This window comes from Cebidichthys violaceus, unplaced genomic scaffold (genome assembly GCF_023349555.1).
Source record: "Cebidichthys violaceus isolate CVI_PGR_0920_01 unplaced genomic scaffold, fCebVio1.0.p SCAF_26, whole genome shotgun sequence".
In the NCBI taxonomy this organism is placed as follows: domain Eukaryota; kingdom Metazoa; phylum Chordata; class Actinopteri; order Perciformes; family Stichaeidae; genus Cebidichthys; species Cebidichthys violaceus.
Window position 1 is genome coordinate 3,016,599 of NW_027176439.1, and position 27,100 is coordinate 3,043,698.

General features: G+C 43.4%; 1 protein-coding gene across 49 annotated transcripts in view; it reads left to right on the top strand.

The window, feature by feature from the left end:
* The window catches only part of camk2b1 (calcium/calmodulin-dependent protein kinase (CaM kinase) II beta 1), a 70,335-nt gene that overhangs the window by 36,965 nt on the left and 6,270 nt on the right, over positions 1-27,100 (top strand). For 2 of the 49 annotated variants that reach the window (XM_068720975.1, XM_068720973.1), the window contains exons 13-22: positions 1,377-1,472; positions 6,910-6,947; positions 9,366-9,398; positions 12,962-13,030; positions 17,758-17,802; positions 20,101-20,149; positions 24,383-24,472; positions 25,522-25,665; positions 26,762-26,837; positions 26,933-27,027. In XM_068720975.1, coding sequence (XP_068577076.1) covers positions 1,377-1,472; positions 6,910-6,947; positions 9,366-9,398; positions 12,962-13,030; positions 17,758-17,802; positions 20,101-20,149; positions 24,383-24,472; positions 25,522-25,665; positions 26,762-26,837; positions 26,933-27,027 — 735 coding nt within the window. Of the gene's footprint in view, positions 1-1,376; positions 1,473-6,909; positions 6,948-9,365; positions 9,399-12,961; positions 13,031-17,757; positions 17,803-20,100; positions 20,150-24,382; positions 24,473-25,521; positions 25,666-25,931; positions 26,103-26,761; positions 26,838-26,932; positions 27,028-27,100 lie in introns of those variants that run through there. The other 47 variants (XM_068721019.1, XM_068720979.1, XM_068720983.1 and 44 more) reach the window with 39 other exon arrangements.

Sequence of the window (27,100 nt, forward strand, 5' to 3'; positions counted from 1 at the left end):
TATGGATGGATTACTGAACGGGCCTACTGGGCACAGGCCCAGGGCCCCTAAGTGACAGGGGCCCCCCTGGCATTCACGTACAAAATGTCACTCGAAGAGACTCAAAATCACCACAAAGACACAAAAAACGACTGCAAAGAGACGCAAAAAGACTACAAAGAGACAGAAAAACACAACAAAGAGACAAAAAACACTGCAAAAGAATGCAAAACAGCGAGAGACAAAGAGACCACAACGTTAATCACAATCACTGTGACATGGGGCAAGACACCCTAAAAAAACACCCCAGAATGACTTCAAAGAGACGCAAAGCAGCTACGAAGAGACACAAAATGACCAAAAAGAGACACAAAGCAGCTACGAAGAGACACAAAATGACCAAAAAGAGACACAAAGCAGCTACAATGAGCTGCAGAACTACTACAAAAAGACCAAAACAATAACAAAGAGACACAAAAGACCTGAACATTTGTACATGTGCAGGCACATAACAACTACAAAGGGACACACAACAACAACAACAACAACAACTAAAAGAAGCTAAATAACTATAAACTCTGTGTATCTTATTCCTGTGTCGGGGAGGTGATGAGGCCGTGTGGCCGTGTGTCTGTGCCCAGGGACCCATTGTCTCATAATCCGCCCTTGATTTACATTAACACATAAACCAACATGAGTGCTTTACACAACGGCTTACTATATTGTCGTCATATATTATGAATCATGCACTTTACAGATCAGTGCGCTGACAAAGAGGTGGTTCATTCCCCTCCACATGTCTTGTAGTATTGTATACCACAAGATGAAGTTCAGGTTCAGATCAAAGTTTTAAATTGTAGAATTGAATATCTCCTCCCTACAGTTTATGTCCTCAGTGAAGCCACCAATGTGTTATTTATATTTACAATATAACTTACTTCCAATTATGAATAAAACAGCCTGTTTTAAATGTTGCTGACAGTTGTTAAGGTCAGTGAGCAACTACTGCATCATCCTCATCCTCACAATAACGCTGTTCTCAGGGATACATTTGGACGAAATGAAAGCATCAAACATTCTCACATGAAAGTTTTGTCTCTCCCTGGCATTTTTCTCCGGTGATCCTTCCGGCAGAGCAGCAGATTCTTTTGTGTCACTGCCAAATAATGTCGGTGGTTTGTGTGTATGAATTATTCCCTCTTCTTCTAAACTGATGAGGCCTGTTTGTCTCCGCCGTCACCTTTTTTTTCCTTTTCACATCATCATGACCACCTACCCGCTGTGTCCACTTCTCAATTGTCCCCCCCCCCCCCCATTCCTCATTCACCCCTTTCTTGTCTACCATGCCTTGTAACTCTTTTTTCTCCATGCGTGACTGGCTGTTGGACTCTTAACAGTGGGCAGCAGACAGACCACCACTCCAGCCTCTGTCACTGCGGCAGCAGCAGCAGCGGCTGCGGCCGCCGGCACCACCGCAGGGCTGGTGGAACAAGGTAGCGTCGTGGCTCGACCATGGGCATGCCACTCCTCTCCCCCTGCTCTGCTCCTGTCTTTTCCCCGTCTTCTATTTCCCCTCTTTCGTTCTTCTCTGCCTCCTCCCTCTCTCCTTCCTCAGCATGGGAGCTCGGAGCATGATGACTGACCACGTCACTCACTACATCACCCATTTACTCATCTTCTGCAGCATGTTGGCTATGTTTCCATCTTACTATCTAGCAGGGTTTATGCACACACATTTAAATGCAACAAATAGAAATAATGAAATGAAAGTGTTTTTCAATCTTGAATACATCTATAAGATAAGAGGAATCCGTGTCAACTGTTAGGAGATGTGTTGTTTAGCTATTATACGCCATATTATCTGTTCTTATCTAAGTAAGGCAATTAATGGGCCGATCTCAAGAGATGCAATGAGAGTGACAGAAGGAATTCATCATGGATGAAGCCATGATTTCAAAACTACTTCACAGCTTATTAGACAAATGTGCCTCTGTTGCTATTTATTGAAAACATCATTCACAATCATTCATAATTCGTAAAGGACTTGAATGGGAGCACAGCTAATGCTGTCATTTTCCACATCAGCACATCTGTCGCCTCCTGTCTGAGATCTGATAGGACGGGTGCAGTTCCCATCACTGCTCTGTCATCGCCACTGACCCATATTAGTCATCATCATCATCATCTTCATCTCTAGACGCAGCATCAGAGCATGGCCTCGACCAAACCAAACCGCTGTCCTGTCCCTCTGTTTCTCTTTTATCCTTCTCACTTTTTCTCTTCCTCTCACATCACCACTCCATTTTACACCACTCACTTTGCTATAATCTGTCATTTCTACCTCTCCGGTGGTCACTGATGCCTCTCAAGTCACTTTTCTATAACTCCACCAGCATCACTTCCACTTTACATCATACTTTCACATCTCACTCCCCCCCCCCCCCCCCCCCCCCTTCACTCTTCTTTCCCCTCTCTCTTCTTTTCTCTGTCTCACAATGACACTGGAAAGTTCACCCTTTAAGGACGGAAAAGAGCTGCCGGTGAATGAATGCTGCATGGGGCACTGGACTGGTGCATGCGCTGCAACACGGGGGGGGGGGGGGGCTGTGGTGCATGGTGAACACTGTGGAGGATTCGAGGCTGGGCTGGATGTTTTGCATTGGGGATATCCGACTATAAATCCCAGAGTAGCCCACTGACTGAGCTGAGCTGAAGCTCTCATATAGTCCACATACTGTATTTGTAGTTCGGAAATTATATTTGTATATATATATATTTTATTTTTTATTTTGGCAGCATATTGACATCATACCAGCAACATTACTACAGTTTCGATGTCGTTTGCCTTTAAAACATGTCTCGGATATGAAAAAAAAAGTAATTTAACTCAACAAATTTCAGAATAAATCCCCTCTAGCTTATTTTTGTGGACAGAATCCCTTCATTTGTTAACACAGGGCTTTTATTCTGAAATATTTGCAGGGCAGTGCATTGACGTGCACGACTCCATAAATTAAGCAAGTGTCGCTTTTAATTATGGATAGTTATTCTTATTTACAAATGAGCATACGCTTCTAAAACTTTCTTTTTCTGACTAAACTAAATATATATTACATTTGCAATGAAATGAAACATTCTGGCCGTTATGAAAGGCAAACTCTATAGAGAAAGAAGGGCTGACACATGCGTGAGACCCAGCAGTTCAGCGAGGCTGCCATCGCACGCTGCTCACAGTAATATAGCACGGCGTTATTTCTGTCCCCCTGACAAATGTAAATCTAATATTTACTCGCCTTAAGCTGTTTGATTTGCCACCTCTTCAGAAAAATATCTGCATCCTGAGCAGTCGGCTTCTCTGCGCTTGTTTGCTGGAAAAGTTTTTACAGTATATTGTGGCAGTTCTGAAAAATAAATACTGTTTATTTGTAGGATTTTAGTGCTGATAGACCCTATAACAAGCTTAAAAACATTCCTGCAGAGACTTATGGATGATGTCTTTTTTCAGTGTCTTTCAGCATCACAAATATTTGACCCGAGAAGTGCGAGAGCCGTACATCCGGACGACATTATGATATACGTGAACCAGCTCAAATTTGTTTCTGGGTTTTGCAGAAATGCACCGCAGCCATAAACGAAAAACAGCGTCACATGCCAGTCTAGCATTGAGCTGAGGAGACAGAAGTAGTGGCAGTGTCCTTGTTTCTGTGGCCCGCTGGGACTCCACAGTCCTCTCTGTGTCCCAGAGCCGCCACTAGGCTCCAATCAAATATTTATAGTGGGCTGCCTCCCCCTATCAGCCTCAATCTGCCTCACTGGCTTACTGGAGGCCTCGCCCTACCTTGCATAGTCATACAATCGCTTTCTACTAGACGTCACCCTATAGTCTTGTGCAGGAGGAGGGTAAATGCATCTTTTAAAATGTGTCCTGGCCTTAAACATGCAACCGTGTAGGTGTCGAAAATGTAACTCTTGCACTCCAAATGCTTATTGTATTTCCAGACGTCACTTTTTGGCTTGTGTCCATCCCCCGAATCCTCATGTGAATCCAAGCCCATCCTTGCTTCTCTCCCGCAGTTGTGCATCTTGTGGGAATTTGTAGCGGTGATTTTGTTTTAATCTCTTCCTTCTCTCTCTTCTTGCTTCATGTGTAATTTGTGGCAAGGTAAGGAGCGCCCCTTGCTTCTCCACCTTCGGTTTTTTCAGGTTTCCCTCAGAGATTTTCTCTTCGTCACTGGAATCCGAGCCATTTTTTCAGCAACATGACAGTTTTTTGTTTATTTTAAAGATCCACTGTGGTGTTTGGAAGGAGCACAGTGATCCCGTTCGTTCATCTTCTCCTTACTCTTCCTCTCTGCTCTCCTTTCACATCCTCTCCTAATCTGCCAAGCCATCAGAGAGTACGCGAGAATGAACTTGACTCTCTTCTGACCCCATTTCTTCTCCGCAGTAACAAGCAGCCTTTTGGAAGAAGGAACGACAACAGCACAACAATGAACCATGCACATTCACGCCATTCTCACATCCTTCCGGATCATGAAGTGCTTCTTTATCACTTCTCATTGCTCCGTCCTTGACTGCTGAATGTGCAAACCTTACTTCAGACATGAAATACTTTATCAGAGAAGTTAAAGAGGGAATCTTAGACATAAGGTGGCAAGTTGTTGATCACTGTCACAGCTTTAAAGGTCCACTTGGGATGATGTGATTTTTTTTTTTCTTTTATTATTATTTAAAAGGAAAGGGACAGGAATCCACTAGACGTTTAATTGGCTTCCTTGGGATTGGACCTCTGTTCCTATTAAGAAATCACCGCCCAATGGACACTTTCATGGAACTCCGCTTCTGTTGAAAATTCAATGTAGCTGGCTCAGAACACGTTTGGAAACGAAAGTGAGAAAGTCGAAGAGGAGCTGTGTCTCATGTTCAGAGAGGGACGCGGGAGAGAGAAGAAAAAAAAAAAATCCCAGACCGCCAGAAATAGTGTTTTATGTAACTTGGCTGGCTGTTGATGTGATTGCATCTGATTAGACTTGAAATTGCACTCAGCCCCTTTAAAAAGTCCCAGCAAGGCTTACATCTAGGGGAGTAAGAGAGAGAGAGGGGAGGAGTCTAGGACTTGGAAGTGACAGGTTATAGGCAGCATCTCCCAAATGATGTTGCTGGTGTTCAGTTTATATTGTAGCCATAATATTATAGAACATATTGCTGTTCATTCTTGATGTAGAAACCGTCCCAGATAGGAAGACATCAAATGATCTAATATTATAACCTGATTTTTGGCTATTAGTGTAATACAGTGCTTTCAGTAATGCTCTAAAACAGTGACATCTGGTGTATGCTGATGGAGACTCTCAAGTCTACCACTTAAAGCTTCCCATATAATGCGCTAATCTAGCCTTTTTGTCACATTTCACAAAGATAATTTAAACTTTTATCAGAAAGAATGTGCAATTCACCGTAATTATTGCTTGAAAATAAAATATATCCCAAGTTAATCAGGACCTGTGGATATTTTTAGCTCGTAGACAAAGTTTCTTTTCTTTCACTGATAGAGGAAATTGTTGAAATATCCCGGCAGCGGTCAATTTACTGTCACAGAGACACAGCCACAGAGAAATAGTTTGTAACTTTTAGACTTATAATAGCCAAACAGATAATCATCCAAAATGGGAAATGTAAAACTCATCACTTCCTGTATGCCGGAGGTCTTTTTTCTACTGTGTTTGTTTGGTTGGCGCTCGACAGTACCAACAGGTCTCCCAGTGCATTTTTGGTATCTTTAAACAGTCAAAATATGCACATTTGCTCGTCCAATCTCGACACGATCTGAGGTCTTGTTGATGATAATTCTCTGTCCACAGCCTCCACCTGACACAAATTTGCAGAGAGCCTGGCTCTTCTTTCTGGGCCCCTTTGGGTGAATGTGCATCTATCTGATACAATCGGACCACCTTGCTCTCCGTGCTTTGCGTGTAGCAGTGCAGTCCTGATGTGACGGATGCCCTGCGGACCGTCTTCGGTTGCCTGCACACAGTTTTCACTGTTGTAAGGGGGATTATGGGTATTACCCTCATCAGAGGACCAGTGTCTGCAGTATCATTCTTCCTCTCCTACCCTCCTCCCTCATTACCCTTCATTAGAGAGCAGACGGAAGTCTAATCCTCCTTAAGGCCCCCACGGAGTTCTTTAAGGCTGGGCTTATTCGCAGGCAGGGCAGCCATCTTTGTTTTCGGCTTCCTCACAACCATGAGGGGACGTTTGCACGAGAACAATGAGTTGGAGTGCATTTTTATTTCACTGGCAACAACAACGGACATCTTTGTTGAGAAGTTGAGTTGCAACACTTGAATAATTCCTTGTCCACCTGACCGACTAGCTCCGGCCTTTACCATCGAACAGCTTTAGGATGTACCTTGCTAGATGTGTAAAAGCCCACTCGAATGCACCTATGTAGAAGGGGTGGTGATTTTAAATATCTATCAAAGATTGTGTGATTGCATAATGAGCTTGATTCTGTATTGATTTGTGGCAGGGGGTTGTTTTTAGAAGGTGTGTTAGCTGCAAAGCATCACCAGTGGAAAAAAAACAACATGGATAACACAGCACATCATGGTCTTACAACCCGGCTCTTACTTCCTGAAGTCACAGTGCTGAGGGTGCAAAACAAAGTTTAGGCACTTCATCATCAAGGTGCTGAGGTGCCTTTGCTCTTTTTGCCTAAGGCTACTTTATCTGAGCCATTGCTTTGCGAAAAGACAGTTTTACTGCAGATGTAAATGAAGAACATTATTTCATAAAGTCAAATAAATGTAATCTCTTCAATGTAGCAGATAGTGTGAATCACTGGAAACGTAGTTGTTGCTGTTACTTCTCTGATTCTGCTCATCTCCGCCTCTGACTGGTTGTTTTCCCCTGTGTTTGTGATTGCAGCAGCTAAGAGCTTGCTCAACAAAAAGGCAGATGTCAAGGTAAGGGTCATCACATGTCTCCCACTTCTCTCTCCTCTTGACTCCCCCCCCCCCCCCCGCTTAAATTTCCAGAGATACAAACGCCTCTTCTTCTTCTCTGTTTTTTTTCTCTGCACCACTATTTGATTCTTTCCTTATCCTTTGCCTTCTGTTGCTCTCTTTTCTTTATAGTTGAATGTGTTTGTTTGTCATTAATTGTGTGTCTTGTCATAATCCCAGCGGATGCCTTATTTATTGGGATATATGTGGAGATTGTGGTTTTGTTTTCAGATGGTGTACGTCTGTATCAGGGCTTCTGTTGAGTTTGGCACATCATTTTGGGTGTGTGAAGAGAAACTCAGATTTGTTTTGTAAAACGCCAGGATGCATATCTGTGGATACGTGTGTGTGTGTGTGTGTGTGTGTGTGTGTGTGTGTGTGTGTGTGTGTGTGTGTGTGTGTGTGTGTGTGTGCGCTTTTGTCAGCTGCAGCCTCAAGTAGCACATCCTTCTGAAAGCACCCTTTATTTTGATTTGGCATCATCCAGCTCATTGCCACCTCTCCATCTCCATTATTAAATGCAACCATCTGTCAGCCTCCCCATTCCCTTTTTTTTTTTTTTTTTTTCGCCACTTCCTCTGCCTCTCATCCCACCATTTCTGTCTCTTCCTCCTCTTTCAGTGCTTCCTATTCCATACTCACCCCATCTGGTCTTTAACCCCACATTCCAGTTCATCTTTTAATGAAGATCTCTCACCATCCCACGCTCCTCTCTCTCACACACACACACACACACACACACACACACACACACACCACAGTAACACATCCCACACAAAGCTTCCACGGACGTGTCTTGTGTGTGCAGCGTTTATGCGCGATGGTGTGCGACAGAGCTCGGAACACGGTGTACATGCAAAAGAATGCGTTTGCTTCTCGAGCTTTGCACATAATGTCGAGAGGAGCTTCTGCGTGCATACACGCTGTGTGTGTGTGTGTGTGTGTGTGTGTGTGTGTGTGTGTGTGTGTGCGTATGATGTAGATGTGACTGTGCGTGTGTGAATATATCGCATTCGTTTGTCGGTTTGAAAAGAGAACGAAAGCGCAAATTGGGGGGGGGTGAGAGCATGCCTGCACATCGAGATGTGCGTAAGCTTGGGTGTCCGAATGTGTGGTTTGCTCATGTGCAGCAGTGTGTGCGTGTCTGTGCACATGCCCCCCCCCCCCCTCCCTCCCTGTTCTCCTTGCTCAGTCGGTTCAGCCGGGAATGTGACTCCAGTTCCAGGAATAGCTGCCAGTCTGGACCCTGGAAACTCAGACGACAGAAATAGACACTTACTTCCACTGCGGCGCACTCATTGCCTAGCAACAGGCTCCCCACACACTTGCCCCAAACCATTTCTAACGGCGTCTCCCCCGTTTGCTGCCGTCCCTCCCTCTTCTCTTGTTTCTTCCCGCCACATGTCCTTTTGGCGACTCTGACCTCCTCTCCTCGGCCTCCTCTTCTTCCTCCTCCTCTTCCCGCAGGTTCATTAATGCGTAATGGAACCTGACGTTTTTGCAGCTGTAACACCTGCTCAGAGCAAGCAGGCTGTCTCTCTGCTGGCACTAACTACACACCGACGTCAGCCTCACCGTGCTGCCAGCTACTGCCAGTAAAAATCCACTCCAATCAGCATTTCATGCAGTGCTGTTATGTTGATAACACACACTGTGTGTTTTCTAAAGGATATTACATGTAGCATTCTTCTAGATAAACTGCTGCAAAACTATTACAATTCGCTATTCACGAGAATGTAAAACACAACGTAAAGGCTATATGAGGTTTCCAGTGTTTATTTGTAGTGATTACATCTATGTCCCCAAATGATCTTGCTAGTAATTTATTGTTGTATAAATGCTACATGTAACACCTTCAGAAGTGTTGAGCCAGTCTTGATTTAAACTTCTTTCATATTCTGACAGGACACATTTAGCATCTCCTTGTCTTGCGATTGTATTTTACCTCCATCTTGCTCCTTGTAGCTCCAAACGTTCTTAATCAGCCGATGACGAGTGGGTCACAGTTTGGCCTTTCTGTGATCTACTTCCCACTCTTATGTCCTCTTCCTGATGACTTCCACTTAAACCACTGCACTTTTTTCTTGTGCTTGCACCCCCTCCCTACTTTTGCAATAACTCTCGAGGGGAAACACTCGTCCTTCTTCTGCTTTTGTCCAAGCTGTCTGGAAAAGTCTGATCCTGTTCTTATGAAGGATTTTAATCTGCGTTGCCGTCAAAGTGCACAGGTTTTGGTGTAGACTTACAAATTATTTTGTGTACTTTGTAACAGTGCATTCACTTTTTTTTGTCATTCGTTACTTTATCTTTTCCCTCCATTCTTCTGCCGTCCATCCATCTGTCAATAAATCCATCCATCCATCAATCGCTTGGGGACAGAAACGCAAGTCCAGCTCTACTGTCCAGTATATGGTGAGCATGCTATTTATGCATTTGCCCAGTCACTCTTTTTTTTCCCCCTCCCACTTTCTCCACTTGTTAACTGCTGTATTTGTTTTATCCACCTTTCCCCTGCCTTTTACTCTATTTATGGAGTCTCCTTCACTTCACTGAGTTATTATTCTATCACACAGGCACAGAAACTGAGTAGCTAACATGAGCAGCAATGGCTAAAATCCTAACTACAAATACAGAAAGTCAAACATCAGAAAATGCCAGGCAGAAGTCGCAGCCTTGGCCCTTGCAAAGTGCACTGCCTTAAGAGTAACCCTGACATTTCTCTGAGAACATGGTAGAAGCAGGATGTTGTAGCTCCATCAGAGTTACTCCAGGGATTGTGCTCCAGATCTGTCAGGGGCACACTTTTAGAATAGAGGCAGCGCTGGTGCTTGTAGTTTAGATACGGAAGTCTTTGGTCTTACAAGACGATCTTTAATCAAAAAGTAGGAAAAGAAATATGGGTAGATGGGGGACACACTTGCTCCTGCTATACCACCCCTAAACACTGAATACAGCAACTGACTTTATTCACAAATGTCAAATGAAACAGGAACTTGCATAAGGATAATATACCAAACAGCAATACATATTTCATTTAAGTAAGTGAAGTGAAAGGGAATCTGACCCTTAACCCTCTGAACCCTGAAACCCGCCGGCGGGATTGAAAAGTATGTTTTCTTTAAACAATCGCCAAAACTACACCGTTCATCATAGACCGACGCTGTAAAAACAGATAAAAATAAAAAAGACATTATCGTCAGATTATCATCTCTCCAACGGTCTATGAACACGTGAAAGCGGTCCTTCGGAAAATGTAACCAAATCAAACCTTAAAATTGTGCAATTTCATAAAAAAAACTCTTTCATCTACATGTCTCATTTAAAATTTTAAATGAACAGTTTGCCCCAACCAGATCCTGTAAAAAGCATTACATTCTGTGCTCCTCAGCGCAAAGGAAGCCGTGATTGACTCGGCTGAGACCAACAGTCACGTGACAAACTGCTTGGGGTTCAGAGGGTTAACTTGTTCCTATTATTTCTGCCCCGAGGTGCCTTCTCTTCCCTCTGACCTGGCATGTCACTTTTTTTTCGACATGCCCATCATCTCTCCCACCGCTTCTTCCTCCTTTGTTCTCCCAATGCACTGCTTTCTTTGCCCACCTGGAGGACCACTTACCCATACTTTTACCCACCTTCTCCTTCTTCGTTCAGCATTATTAAATCTGTGTGATGTCCTCTCGACGAAGACCTTCAAGCTTAATCGTGTCGACATATGGCAAGTGTTTGGCTTTGGACGTCATCAGTCGTCTCCACCACTAGCGAAACCTTTGCTCAGCACTGCGGCCATCATGCCAGTTTATTAAATACCATCTAGGAATGTAAGGGGTTTTCTCACCATGGACACACATGACGCAAAAGCTAAGACCCTGAGCTGATCTGCAAACGAGCTTTGACCAAGACATCTCACCAGCCAGTTACTTTGACGAGGAATACATTTCCTGTTGCTCCACAGAGACAGCGGAGCGATGGCTGACGACGGCTTTGGTTGGTTTTAATGTGTGTGTGAATGAGTGTGTTTGTTTGAGCACGAGTGTGTGAGAGAGTTCACTGTTAGTGTGTGTGTGTGTGTGCGTGCGTGCGTGCGTGCGTGTGTGTGTGTGTGTCTATATGTCAGCTTATTGTCCACTTACACCACCTTGTATTTTCAAGGCTGTTTTGTGAGCGTATGCTTTGTGTTGTCCCTTTGCACTTGTGTGTGCTGACGTCCAAGCTCTCTTCCTCCTCCTCTCCTCTCCTCTCTTCTCCTCTCATCTTCTCTCCTCTCCTTCCTGTTCCCTCGTCTCTAAGTCAATGGGTTTTTTGAATGGGTTTTTGATTAGATGCCTGAAATAAACTCTGTGGTTAACACAAGCTTACGAGATGTCAGCGTTTTGTTCTACGGCATTAAATGCGTCAGCTGGTTGCTAACAAGTCAGTCAATCACGAGTAGCCGAACGTTAGCTTTTAACTTCGCATTTACGCTTCAAAGATCATAAATTAGTGAAAATGATCATGCTGAACAAAATGATGACAATGAGGCATTGAGTAATGCATGACTGCTCTTGACCTCCATCACTGACTAGTAGGAAATATTAGCTGTAGTAGTGTTACATGATTAAGATTTATGTAATGGTCGCTGAGTCGCTGCGCGTGATTTACTTCCAGGCCCCATTCAACAACCTCAAGTTAAATTTCTTCCAAACAAGATTAGAAGTCATTTAATGTAGATTCAATGCAAATGTCATTACGATCGAACTAAGCTATAAAGAACCGGCCGCTCTTTGATGTGTGGCCCTCAAAGGAGCATTTGATCAAGGCTTATAAAGGTGATTCATTACGGCCAAATGGCACAGTTCAAACGCTGCGATGTGAAATCGTAAGCAGCTGAAGTCACCAGTGACGACGTGATGATGTCAGGCAGTGTCACCCGCCCCCTCATGTCACCTCTCAGAATTACAGATCAGTCTTGTGAATGAATGGTTTCGGTATAACCCTTTCATCAATGCTGCAGCCTGCCGTCAACTAGACTTGCAGTAACCTTCAGTTTACTGTGAGACTATTATTTTCCTTCTCTTAAGTTGACATATTCCATTACGGACCTATTGCAAACTAAAAGCTTAACCTTAAACCCTAAAACTAAGGCTAAATCTATAGTTCAGTAAAGGGTTGGTTTGCCCAAATCCGTAACTCCTCACCTCTTGTGGTGTCTAGCCGTACTGATGGGTTCACCACAGTAGAGGTGAATAGATGAATTAAATAAAAGAAAATGTGTACATTAAATTCACCCTTCACTAAGCCCCGCCCCCTGCTACTGCTCCTTCAAGAGAACAGATCACAGTTTAAAAGTGGACCACCACATCACCAGGTGATCGAGACGGAGGACTATGAAATCAGGAACAACACTGTTCCTGTAAGTGCTAACGCTAGTTAATGATGTGCTTAGATAGAAACCTTGTAACGTATATATTTCTCTCCAACCTCTCTGGGTAACGAGTATCACTATTATACAACATTTTTACCATGACTAGCTCCAAATCCACAAAACAGGCCTGAAAATGAAGAAAATCTGAAACCATTGCATGAGAGTTAATGAAGCAGAGCTGGTCGATGCTACGCTAAGATTGGCCAGTCTGCATCTGAGGGCGGGACTTAGCAAAGGGTCAATTAAGTCTAAAGGTAGAAAATAAGGAAAACTGTAATTTGGACAGTTGTTGAAAGACATGAGGGTTCTTTTAAACGTTGTTTTTTAGGACTTTGACTCTAATAACCTCTATTACATTTGGATGGGTTAACCTCTTCTTAAATTATGTTTCTAATTCCAACTGATAACACGTGACATTTAACCAAAAAGATGTCACAAACACCAAGGTGAAAAGCTCAGGGCACAGACTTGCCTACAAGCACACATGCATGGACACACACTCACAAACCCACTTTTTTGCTGTTGTTAACACTCTTTGTTGTGTCTCCTCTTTTTCCTCTCCTTTCCTGCACAGCCCCAGACAAACAGCACCAAAAACAGCATAGTCACCAGCCCCAAAGGAAACGTCCCTACACCTGCTCTGGTATTTACCTCCTAACCCCCCTCCCCCCCTTCACCTTTGTATGTGTGTCCATCAAGACCCCTATCTTCACTTTACCCCGCTCCCCCTACACCTTCACTTATGTCTGTTGTTCCTCTCTGTCCGTCTTGTCGGTTGAGGTTGATCTTTGCCCAGCCGCTGTGAGGGCCCCAGCGGTCGGGTAGGTCTTAAAACCAGCAAGTGGTGTCAGAAAAAGATTCCCCCATGGCAGGTGTGGATGCCACTCGGGTTGATATTGTGCTGCCGTGTCATTTTCTCTGTCAGTAAAACGTTTTTCTAAAGAGGAACAGACAGTCGGTGCCTGCTGGGACTGTCTTTACCCCTATGTTTTCCTCTGTAGAGAGGAGGTTCCCCACCGTGCGAGCATCACAGTCCAAAAGGGTCCTCAGATTGTCCTTCCAGCCAAGGAGCAAACCAGCTGATTTCAGAGATTAATTCCTCCTCTTTTGTTGAGGGTGTGAACACCAGTGAGATTGGCCGGAATGCAAATCTGCATGCGTTATTGAGGGAATCTATGTACGTTTACACCTGGGAGGATAGTCCAGAAGCAAGAGCAGGAATTTTACTCGGCATCAGGCCTCTTGGCTATTTGTGCTTCTCGTCTCGATCTGTTCGGATCTTGTGTTATTTACATGTTTCATGTGGGTGAAATGTAGACTTGGGAACTGACGCAACAATTCCTACCTCCCCTCACTTTCTATTTTTAAAAGCCATCATCATTTGTGAATCCGTTGGAATAAGATCACCCAACAAATAGACCCTTATTAAATGTAGTTTTGCATGAATACGCACATAAACACGTGTATATCATGAATAAATGTGTATGTTAACATTTTACAAAGCATATCATACTGTAGATTTTGAATTGTCCAACCTTCCAGACAGCTGTTGGTTTCAGTTCATTTTCAGTGCTGTACAAAAATCAAACCAGTCCCTGCTCACTACTGCATCACCAGCAAAGTGTAGGATCAAGCTGTAAAAGCTGCTTGAAGACAGCACATTACTTCAAATCATCTTGTGTTCATTAGTCTACAGACATCACAGGATCACTGTAGCTATTAGACATCAGCGACATTTTGTTAACATCAGACATACATTCTTTTTCCTACTTTTAATGATCCAATTTCCTCTCAGAAGATTTCTGTCACTGTTATTTTTTTAGTGCCAAAAACATTGCTGGTGAAATCACCTCCATGTTGCTTATGGTGCATAACCTGCATCCTCGCTCTGTTTGTCATGAGATAAAGCTCATGTTCAGGGTGAAGCGCTACAGGAGGGGACCGTTTCATAGCATGTGCTCTTTTATTTCTGCCAAACTGGCTTTCAAAGCTACTCTCATTTAAATTCTAATTTAGATGTTTTTTGTTTTTTTGAAAATGACTTACAGTGGCTTGCAAAAGTATTCATACCCCTTGAACTTTTCCACATTTTGTCACATTACACGCCACAAACATAAATATATTTTATTGGAATTTTATGTGACAGACCAACACAAAGTGTCACACAATTCTGAAGTACAAAGAAAATTATACATGATTTTAAAAAAATTTCACAAATAAAAAACTGAAAAGTGCAGTGTGCAAAATTATTCAGCCCACTTTTCTCTGAGTGCACCTAATTGCCTTCAGAAGTTGCCTGATGACTGCTGAATGATTGAATGTTGACCTAAATAGAGTCCACCTGTGTGTAATCTAATCTCAGTACAAATACAGCTGTTCTGTGACGGCCTCAGAGGTTTGTTAAGAGAATATTGGGGAGCAAACAGGACCACGAAGTCCAAGGAGCACTCCAGACAGGTCAGAGATAAAGTTGTGGAGACGTTTAAAGCAGGGTTAGGCTATAAAAAGATTTCCCAAGCTTTGAACATCTCACGGAGCACTGTTCAATCCATTATCCGGAAATGGAAAGAGTATGGCACAACTGCAAACCTACCAAGACACGGCCGTCCACCTAAACTTACAGGCCGAACAAGGAGAGCACTGACAAGAGATGCAGCCAAGAGGCCCATGGTGACTCTGGACGAACTGCAGAGATCCACAGCTCAGGTGGGGGAATCTGTCCACAGGACAACTATTGGGCGTGCACTCCACAAATCTGGCCTTTATGGAAGAGTGGCAAGAAGAAAGCCATTGTTAAAAGAAAACCATAAGAAGTCCCGTTTGCAAAAATTTTAAAATCATGTATAATTTTCTTTGTACTTCACAATTGTGTGACACTTTGTGTTGGTCTGTCACATAAAATTCCAATAAAATATATTTATGTTTGTGGCGTGTAATGTGACAAAATGTGGAAAAGTTCAAGGGGTATGAATACTTTTGCAAGCCACTGTACTTGTGGGGAAAAAAAATGTAATCTATGCAAGAACAAAACGTACAATACATTTTTACTTCACTTAAAACAAACCATAACCGCTTAAAGTACCTTATAATCACATTATAAGGCATTATAAAAAAAGATTATAATGTGTAACAACTATGGGACTTATAATACAGTGAGTGTTATATAGATATTTATAAGTGCTTATAACTATACATTTACATAAGACGATTATAATGCATTATCAGTATATTTATATTATATTATGGAAACACATAGAAAGTGTTACCAAAGTATGATAAACGTGTTTTATTGTGAACTTCTGTAGATTAATCTTCATGAAATTGGATCATTTCAATTATATTCCAGCAGTGAGCTACATTTGCAAGGGAATAAAGAGCATTTGGTTTTTCTCACACTATTTTCTACTGAAAATGATTCAGCTAGAATAGCTGCGTTACAACATAACATTTACATACCCGGGCGAGTAACCATGTTAAATTATGAATCGCTGGCAACCAACAATCCCACCAACTTAGACAGCCGAGAACTTTTTTGCTCCTCTGAACTCCTGCACACTCACTTTAAAAAGCTCCATACCAGCATGTAATGATAGCATACAACTTTTGGTCAGTGGGTTTCTAACAGATGTAGCCCAGAGGTGGCCCTGGTGTGTTGAGTTCTACCTGTTGATGATGTGTATCCAGCAGTTGCCTCGGCTTGACACAGCAAGTAGAACTAACCACCTGCTGTCAGTCAGAGACGGCAAAGTGACAGTTGTTCCTGTTGTCTGTTTTTGTGTGTGTGTGTGTGTGTGTGTGTGTGTGTATGACCATGCATGTGATGCTCGCCCACCAGTCCTCTCTGCACATGTGCAGACACACTGTGGAAAGCCCTTGATGGGAAGTGTATATGCTTGGGAGTGCGCGTGGCCAGAGCCATGGAGCAGAAGAGACCTCTTTTGTTCCGATCCTTGAAGGGAATAGCGAGTGGGAGGACACCTGTGATCTCCATGCCGTTGCTAGGGACTTGAGCTAGTTATACCGTTCAGCCCTTCGGTACATTAACTCCTTCATGACAGAGCTTCTAGGTCATGCAGAGACACACTTACACAACCTTCATTTTCTGACCTGGAAGCAGTTCTGTGGGTCGATGGGAACGACCCGCCCCCAAGTTACTTTTGTTCTCACTTGTCATCGACTATGTCGCCGGTGCCTGTTGCCCTGGGCGACGGTTGCCACGACAACACCGCCATCATCACCAGGGAGAAAGCTAATGATTAGTCATCACAGGGGTGTCACTTCCTGGGGGAAGAGAGCTGCAAGAAATATGGGGGGGGGGGGGGGGGCTGTTCATGAAATGACAGTTCCTAGCAGAAAAATATATATGTTCCCATTCTGAATCCGATGTTAAAGGTTACAGGGGTGGACTTTGTAAGCCACAAAGTTCAAGTACCAGTGTTTGAAAGGAGACACTTATTGTGCGAAAAACCTAATGTGTTATTGGAGAAAGTGCACATTTGATTTAAGTGACTGCAATATTCGATGCAACAAAGAAAACTGTAGCTGAATGTGCTCTAAGTGGAAGCTATAGCTTTAGTTTAAGCAGCAAGGAGATTTAGAGAGGGTTGGTAGCAGAAGAAACAACACAGAGAAAAGTTGTATGGCTAATCTTGTGGAATGACAGAGCACACATGCACACAATGCTGACTAAATTACAGCAATTGCTAAATTTCTTTTAAGAAAAGGGTGCTGAAACGATGCCAGTGTTTGCCCGGCAGTGCTCGCCTCTTCTTTTGAGAAGTGTGAAGGAACAGAATGACCCGTTTTCATCTGAGTGTTTTTTGCTGGGTGTGCCGGTGCGTTGTAAGATGTCACGGCTACTGTTTATCTACGTCAGAGCTCGTTTATAACATAGGAGCTGGCGGATTTTGATGTACAATTGTCTTGATTCTGTACATATTTGCATCATGTAGGTCATTGAAGGCAATTTAGAATAATCAGGGCAAAGCAGAAATAAAGAGCTGTTGAGGTGCGTGTGTGTGTGTGTGTGTGTGTGTGTGTGTGAGTACTGATGTGCTCATGGTAGACACTTCACCCTGATTTTCAATAACTCCTCTGACTTCAAATTACGGTTTTCAGCTCATCCACCCACTCTATCTCTTTGAAGGATTCTTCCCGCTCTCCTTTTGTCAACCTTAACAAGCACTTTCTCTTCATCCAACATTGATATCACTGTCTTTGTCCTATCTGTCTTTTCTCTTCTTTTTTTTACACTTAATCCATCTATTTTTATGTCACAATCTTTTCTCTTTCCCCCTTTCTTTCCTTTCTCTCATTTACTCCATGTCCCTCCTCCTCCTCCTTCTCCTTCTCCTCCTCCTCTTCCTCCAGGAACCTCAGACAACCGTCATCCATAATCCAGTGGACAGGACGAAGGTACACATGTATCATTCCCCAGTCCTGACCTACTCTTTATCCTCTTTGCCATTCTCCTCCTCTTCCTCATCTTCTCCTGCCCTTTGATCCTTCTTTTCACCATGCGTCTGTGTGAGCATCGGTTTACTAATGCGTACGTTTGTGTGTGTGTGTGTGTGTGTGTGTGTGTGTGTGTGTGTGTGTGTGTGTGTGTGTGTGTGTGTGTGTTGCTTGAGATGACACTCGGATGAATTACTTCATAATACGAAGGGAACGAGTGGTGATTGAGGCAGCGAATGTTCCTCTTCAACCAGCGTAGTAGTTGTGATAACCTTAAAACACCCAGTATCGTCCCGTCACAGGCTTCTTCCTCGTCCTGCAATTGTTCCGCATTTGTTGTGCAGCATAATGAGCGATATTGCTAATGATTTTATATTTAAACGTATGCAAAAACAAGATCTTTCAACAGATCATAGAATCTAGATTGCAGTTGTCAGACAGCTCTGATGTAGTTGAATGATGATGTTTTGTTTTTTTATATTTATAGATTTTAATATAATTGTCGTCATTGATTTTTGGTCGCATCACTTATCCTCTCAAATGTAGTCGCTACAGTTTGTCTGTATGTGTTTAAAGGATGTGCATGAACCTGCATGACTTTGCAGTAAGACCTCTTCCTCGTAGGTCTGACCAAGCATTTATTATCTGTGTGTGTGTGTGTGTGTGTGTGTGTGTGTGTGTGTGTGTGTGTGTGTGTGTGTGTCTGTGTGTGTGCGCTCCACTGTGTTTGCTCAAGTTGTTTTTGCCGACTCGTGATGCGCACAGCTAAAGGGGAACGGTAACATAACTTTGTTCCGAAGCCGCATCCATGTTTTGCATCACAACAGAGTGACCACATCACAACAGAGTGACCACATCACAACAGAGTGACCACATCACAACAGAGTGACCTTTCCATCAGATTTTGGGTCGGACCTCAGAGGGAAGTGCACGGCATTGAATTCTGCACAGCAGCCGGTCTCACGAAGTCCAAAGAGAGGCTAATCAGGAAGGCACTGAAAGTATTTGGGGAGAATACTGCTACACTGGCATTTTCATTTTCACACCAGACGGGTTTAGAGCAGTTTACTAGACTTTTAAAACACTTTTGGGCATGTGATAATTATCAATTTTGACCTTTTGGTTCTCCCATAATGCCAACTCTGAAAAGGAAATAACCCAAAACAGGAGGGTTTATGAGTAAAGCAAGCAGCCTGAGATGCTTGGAAATCCCTGCTTTGCAAAATCATAATTTTATTATATATTTTAGTAGGTAACATTTTGAAAGCTTGTCTGTGATGTGGCAGGATGAAACAAAATGAATAAGATGCTAAATGTCACAAAGAAAACTTGAATATGATTCAGAACCAAAAAGAAACAATCTGTAGGTGTCATAATACTTCCAATGATATTTCTAATATCTGAGGATTCTTGCCACAGCTCTGTCCCTCTCTCTCTCTCTCACACACACACACACACACACACACACTTTTTCTCCTCTTCTCCTCAGGTCACCAGCTGCTCTTTAGAAGGCTATAACACCACTTTGGTGCTTTGTGCTCGTGGTGCTCTTGGTGCACGCGTGTATTTCTAATGAGGTCACTGGCTCTCCTCCGCATGCAGGGGAATTTCAGGCTCATTTAATCTGCTAATTGGAGATCACAAGCTAACTTCCTGAGAAGCCCGAGAAGAGAAAGACAGACAGGCAGACAGAAGAAGGTAGATGGATAGATTTGAAGCAATCTGAAGCCAAGCTTAAGATGACAACTAATTGCCCTTTGAGAATCTCTTCTGCATACTGCCATTGTTGAAATAGATGGATGGAGCACATCCCACTGAGATTTTTTGTCAGTTTCAACAAGAGACAAGAGCGCCCTGTGGAGGAAAGTCGTCACTTGTCCACACACACACACACACACACACACACACACACACACACTGAGAACGAAGCAGAGCCAGCTCCTCCTGGAGTAGAAGAAGAGAAAAGAGGTGTCAAATATATTGACACAGTGGAATAATGAGCTACTAGGTTGATGGGTTTGCTGGCATGGTTTGACTTAATATTTACAAAGGTTGGATCGTTGTTTTATGAGTTAAATCTGCATTAATGATATATTTGGTGCTCCACATGACGACATACAAATACGCCCCCTTCTTCTGTCGCGTGTAAAACAAATCTCTTTACCACTGGTGTGTGATGTGTGTCTTCATGCGTGTTCAGCGCTGATGTGTGCGCTTTGACGTTTGAACTCGAGCTGACAGTCTGTCTCTGATCTCCAGGAATCCTCAGACAGCAGCAACACCACTGTGGAGGACGAAGACGTGAAAGGTAAGACCCCAGAGATACAAGAGATAATAACTTGCTGAAGGTCAGAATACTTCTGAGAAGTTTTTTCGATCACCACTTGACATTTCTACTGTATTGATGTACTTGTTTTCTGCTGCTGCCAGTCGGTGAAGAAATGTCAAATATTGTAAATATCACACGAGGTAGACACGTCTGTTTTCAACACAATAAAAGTATTAAAAACTATCAGTGTGACAATCAGCAGAGAGCCCACTCAACCATAAACTAGAGGAGATTTGGTCAGTTGGGCTTATTAAGTGATGGATTGTGACAAGCTCTGCTATTACCTTTAAGTTACACGTGTGGAAATGGATTCTTAAATTCTCCTTGCAGTAAAAGTTGTTACTGACATAATTGAGTGAGCCAGATTTGATGAAACTGGGCTCAGTTGATTTTTAAAAGCTTAGCGATCACTGTGAAATGCACTGACAATACAGAGGGCAGTGTCACGAGCCTCAGGGAGGTAACGCGTTTTGATGCTCACTGTTAGAAACGGTCTCTGTTGTGACTGGCTTTGTTTTCATAATGGCTCATGAGAGGGTCTTTTTCTACTCTCTGAGATGTGTTGTATTTTCTGACAGTGTCGACATGTATGTCATCATGAACCTTTTAAAAGATATCAGGTGTAATGTGGAACAAAATACTGGCTTAATGACTCTTATGTGAAAGATTCAGTGACAGCGTGAACACCAAAAGATGAGATATTTTAAACACTTAGATTTTAAGATAATACGTACACATCATGTGAGATGTGGGATTGTGTAGATGAAGTATGTCATCATACAGTCAACCGGCTGATAGCTGACCTCTTACTGCCCCCTGGTGGAGCCTGGCTGTATTGATTCCTTCTGCTGGATTTTATAAAAGACGAAAGAAGTGTGTGTGTGTGTGTGTGTGTGTGTGTGTGTGTGTGTGTGTGTGTGTGTGTAAGAATCCTTGTAATGCTGCTGTGGATTGACTCTTAAAAGTGTTGTAAATCTTAATACTCAGAAACACACAACTCTGAAATACCAACATGGCTGTCTGAGGTGTCAGCTTGCAGAGTTGTGTGTGTGTGTGTGTGTGTGTGTGTGTGTGTGTGTGTGTGTGTGTGTGTGTGTGTGTGTGTGTGTGTGTTGCTTGTGGCTGGAATTGTTTAAATGACCGTCTTAGTGGCGCAAATTGCACACGACTTCACAAAGTGCTTTTGTGTCTCCAGCCTTATTTGTCTGTGTGTGACTGAATCTATGTTTGTGTGATGTGCGACTTTGTGTGATGTGTGAGCGTGTGTGTGTGTGTGTGTGTGTGTGTGTGTGTGTGTGTGTGTGCCTGTGCTTATCTATGCCAACACACTCAAACACCCCCTGTTCTCCACATCCAAGCTGAGTACAATGCATCTAAATCGGGTCATGAATGTATCATTTTAGTGCCGGGCGTTAAGAACAGAATGTGCGCTTCCATCCCCTTGTCTTCCCCGTAGAAGCTTTGCTGCTATGTCACAAATGTCTCTAGCAAACCCTGGCAGGGCCGTCATGTAGGTCTGTCAGAGAAATGAACCGTGTTGGAAAGAGTGCTACAATTATCAAGCAGTATTCAAGCAGAAGATCTCTTATTTTTTACTGGTATTATGCCCATTTTAAAAGCAGAAGCTCTTGTTTTGAAAATACAAAATTCAGGGCATATCTATGATTGAGGCATTGCCTCTACACGGCTCTCAACATGGAGACTGCTGAGCTGGCTGCAGAGACAGGTCAGACTGTTCATGTGGGTTTAGCCATTAAACCCTTGAATCTCACCTCAATCCTATATATATATATATACACAGTGATTTTTTTAATCGCAGACACAACTTCAGTAAATATATGATAAAAAAGCAAAGTGTGACCTCAGGAAAAATACAAAATGAATCTGACTGATTACAGTATCAGAGATACATTTAATGCATTCATTTCACCTTTGACATCAGGTGTTCTATTCATTGTAATGACGAGGCAAGAAGCGTATGACTTCTCTTAAATGTTCCAGGTAAAAGAGAACAGCACCATCAGCTGCATTTGGAACAAACGTTTTGATCAGCGGCACACTGTTAATTGATTTAAGCATCAGTCTCTTGTGATCTTACCTCTATTTCAGAGCACAGAAGAAGCATTTTACCTCTGTCTTCATCAGGCTACCAGCAGGCTAATAAAGCAAAGTAACAGCATCAGTGGCTCATTCAGTAATTTACGAGGAGGGGATGTCATCACATCTCCCCCTACATGTAACCTCTTTTTGTAATTTTGAAATATTTTGCTCACCTTTTTCAAATAATATTACTATGCACTAATTATGAAACGCCTTTTTTTATTGACATTCACTTTTCTGAAGTAAGGCTGGGCGAAATGGTTCAAAAAAACTTTTTTCCAAACAAGGGTCATTTCATATCTCAATAACGATATCACAATATAGCATGCTTTCTGGTAATACAATAAATAAATAAATATAATTTAGAAATAAACAGAAATGACCACATGGGTGTATCACGATATTTCGATATATGATTTTATCATGATATGATTCTATTAAAAGAAAAACAACTTGTCATACAGAATTATCACCCAGCCCTGTTAGAGAGTGGTCCTTGTGCTGTTTGTACACTTGTCCCCAGCCTGGAAATCAACTAATTCTATGGCAGCTAACATGCCTTCTGAATGAAAATTTCAGAATATTTAAAGTTCACCCTGTTGCTCATTTAAAATGACATTTTAAAACTACCCATTACATTACATTACAGTCATTTAGCAGACGCTTTTATCCAAAGCGACTTACAATTCATTCTATCTATACACTGTAGACGCAGCTACGGGAGCAATTTTGGGGTTAAGTGTCTTGCTCAAGGACACATTGACATGAGACTAGTAGAGCAGGAGCCGGGGATCACTTAGCCACGGTCACCCCACCCTACCCTTGATGGAAGTAGGTTAGCCCAAAGGAGCGTCAAGTCACCTAAAAATCCTTCATGTCCCGAGGCTCTACTGTACTTTCTCTGTACACACAGTGAAAGGTTTGCTCCCCCCTACCCCCCAAGGTCCCAGATTGGAGCCCTACTACCCCGCCCCTCTGGCAGAAGAGTGCAAAGGCACCTTGGGGGGGGGGGGGGGGGGGGTCCTAAATTTAGCCCTGGTGGCAGGAAACAGAGACGGAGTGCCCAGAGAGGAGCTAAACACACACCGCTCTGCTAGCGCCACCCTTGGATAGTATCAGTGTCGCACACAGAAGTTTTTCAGACTCTTAAGATTCGAGCCCGCAGATAGCACGGTCAGCGCCGGAGAAAACTACAAGAGCCAGGTGAGTGCGGGAGTGTTTGGTTCGGGGAACAGTGTGTGACAGGTCGGCCTTCTTGTAGGATCTTGTCAGGTCAGGGAGTGCTCGACAGCTGGTTTTGTAACCCAACACCTGAGCTGGCTCTTGGAGCATCTGAACACATATCTGTCCTGTTACTCTCAATGCTTTTATAGGAGAGAATATGTCACTGAGACTTTTCTGAGGGCTGCTTGTCTTCAATCTACAGTTTCGTTTTGTAGGTGATAATTTTTAACGTCGGTTGTAAATTGTAGGATTACTTGCTGTTAAATTGACGGTCCTGAAGTTCTTCTTCTTTTCGCGACATCTGTGGATTCAAGTGCTAATTGATGGGATGTTTCCGTCTTCTGAAGGATCACCTGTCAGTCAAGCAAGTGTGGGCTGCACACTGACAACTTTCTGAGATCATTCGCTTTTATTGAGGCATTTGTTGTGGATTGTTTGCGTTGGTCTGTGAATTTGGTGGAAACAAAACTCTTTTTGAGCTCTTTCCTCTCCTGCCATGTATTTTGTATTTCCTGCAGGGACGCTTTATTTCCCTCTCTTTGTCAATGAGTGTTCATTTGTTGCGTTTCCTTCTGTGTCAGCTGATTAAACAGACGAGCGGTAATGAGTCATTAACTGGGATAACGAGGAAAATGTTGTTTTTTTTCATTTTTCAATGAGATCTGGTGACCGAGGACCGTTAGTGAAAAGTAGCTGTAATTTCTCCGAGGTTGACGGGGTTTATCATCTTGTATTTATCTGCCCCCCACCGTGTCATCTCATGCTCTCTCTCTCTCTCTGCCCTTCCCATCACTCCCCACTGTGACATTTCTGTTGTGTTTTTGGGCGCATTATGTGCGGCTGGTTGTCATCTCACTCTGCATTCTCTGTGTGTGCGCATGTTATCAGGAAAGAGCTTAGACAACAGCTCGCTTAAGGCGCAGTCCAGCACAAGCTCCCAGCCAGATAGCACTCAGGGCTCCTCACCTGCGGTGTACTGTAAGTCAGCATGGCCCGCCAAATGCAGCCTGTAACACACTCACACACACACACACACACACACACACATTCATGATGCTGTACTATAAATTCACCTTGACTAAATCCCCCCTTGTGTGTCTTCCATTTAGTGTCCCTGCATGTATTAAAAGCATACATCTGCTGCCATCTAGCACCACTAAATCCGTCTCGTACCCTGACTTATGCTGCGCTTCATTCCTCTTCTTAGTCAGCACCATTTTGTATGTCTCACTATCAGACAGTCGAACACATCCAATGATAACGTAAATAGTCAAAAATAAAAAGTTGTGAGAAACAGGCCCCGACCCCCGTGTGTTTAGACCGTAGACTGATGTCACCCGTTGGTTTGTGGACTGCCATTTTGAAAAACCTAGAGTTCGGCTTTTTTGGCCGCCGCCATCTTGGCTTTTTGCAACCAGTGAACGGAAGTGACCATATTTAGACTGTGGAGGAGTGACGTAGAGACGCCGTATTCGGCTGTGGTAGCGACCTGTCAATCACAAGGTTGCCCTCCCTAAAGCATACTCTGCTTTACGGTCTGTTTGACTCTAAATGAGACCGTCATGTACTAAATGAACATCATGCTGTATTGAGGTAATAAATCAAGTGAGAAGTAGTCATTTTCTCATAGACTTCTATACATTCTGACTTCTTTTAGCAACCAGAGGAGTCGCACCCTGCTGACCAGTAAAGACAATGCAAGTGTAAGGCACTTTGGCATTGGCTTACATTTTTAGAAACAGAGGTTGCCTCCTCGTCTCCTTCTCATGGACTTAAATGGGAATAGCAACACAACACACCTCCATGGCAGTCTGCGTCTTAACATTGTTTTTCAGACATTGCCAAGCATGAATTTTGTCTTTTATGTTCTCTTCATCGTCTGTGAGTCACACTTTGTCTTGGAGAGCTGTTCGGCTGGGCGGCCGGCTCGTCTTAGTGCTCTCTCAGACAAAGTTAGTTCATCTGTGTGACCACAATGCTTCCATTTAAGTGCACCGTCTCCCATCTTCCTTCCCTCCTGAACTCAGCTGCCACAAAGTTTGCTGACCTGCTGGGCTCAGTGCGCAGGGGCTCAGGGCCCACATCCGACGGGGAAGGGAGATCCAGCACTCCACCTCCCACTGCCCTCTCTGCCCCCTCCCCTCCACACACCCCCGTTGTCCCCATGCAGAGTAAGTAGAAAAGAGCAAGGACAGGGAGTGTACTGTAGACGGACGCTGGAGGAGAAAACAAAAGTGGCCATGAAAATAAATCCAAAACATCTCCTTTTCCTCTGTTCCTATTTGCTATTTAGAGTTATTGTGACCACAAATACACAAATCCCTAAAGGGATTTTCTTATTTCTTCATTCCTTTATTCTCTACCTGTTTCTTTTGCGTTCCTCCTCCTCCTCCACCACCACCCACGCATCCGTCCATCTTGCCTGGACGGCACGCAGTGTCTCGGCTCACAGACCTGGTAAGCAGCGTCCGCAGGGTGCCGGCGGCCCCTGCACCCGAGGGTGACGCTGCACCGGTACCTAGCGCCAGGCCCACCCATCCACCTGCACACACCACATCCCCACCTCCCCCTCACTCCCCCTCCAGCCCTTCCCTGTCTTCCTCCCAGAGTGAGTACCGAGCATGACCCACCGCCACCCTACGCATCTCAGCCGATCACGGTTCCTAATGAAACGGCGTTTCAGCGAGCGTATTTAACAGCCAGTGTGTTCTGCTTTTGGAAAGTACGTAGAGTCAGCTAAGTTGGAAATTGAGCAGTCTGGATGTGTGTGTCTTTTGCTTCTGAGCTTCATTAACCTCCTCTTCAGTCTGCCATGGAGAGCACTGCTGACTGCACACGGATTGATGCATCGTTCGTTCTGTTGCTTTTGACTCGTTGCGATGTCTTTAAATACACGGATGTGATTGTTTGCGGTGATATATTGAGATGAACATGGGTCTGTGTGTAGATTTTTTTGTTTGACATGATTAAGAAATGTATTCCCAAACTAATTCAAGAGTGAATTAACTTGCATCTTTACAGATTTGTCAAACATAATCCACAATTAAAGCTATTTCACTACAAAGCATATTTTTCCCGCTCCTTATGTAAACAAGAGAAGTTGCGTTTTTCACAAATAACAGCATTCTCAGTGAGTATGAATGTACTTTGTGTTCTAACTGTCTTGTGTTGCATTAAATCAAAATGATTTGTAAACCTAACCGCTCTCCATCTATCCAACTGTTGCGATTGCTTCTGATTAGCCTCTGTGCCTTTTGTCCACCGCAGTGCGCAAACAAGAAATTATCAAGATCACCGAGCAGCTGATAGAGGCAATCAACAATGGAGACTTTGAGGCATACGCGTGAGTCTGCGTTTTTGTGTGTGGTGTGGGTTCAAACGCGTAGTTTAAAGCTAACGTGTGTCTTCATTAATATGTCTTTTCTGTTTCCTCTTCAGTAAGATCTGCGACCCTGGACTGACTTCGTTCGAGCCGGAGGCGCTGGGCAACCTGGTAGAGGGGATGGATTTCCACAGATTCTACTTTGAGAACCGTAAGAGTGATAGATTTCTTTGCTATTTGTTGTCTTTTTCTTTTTAAATTGCTTCTAGCGGTGCTTGTAAATT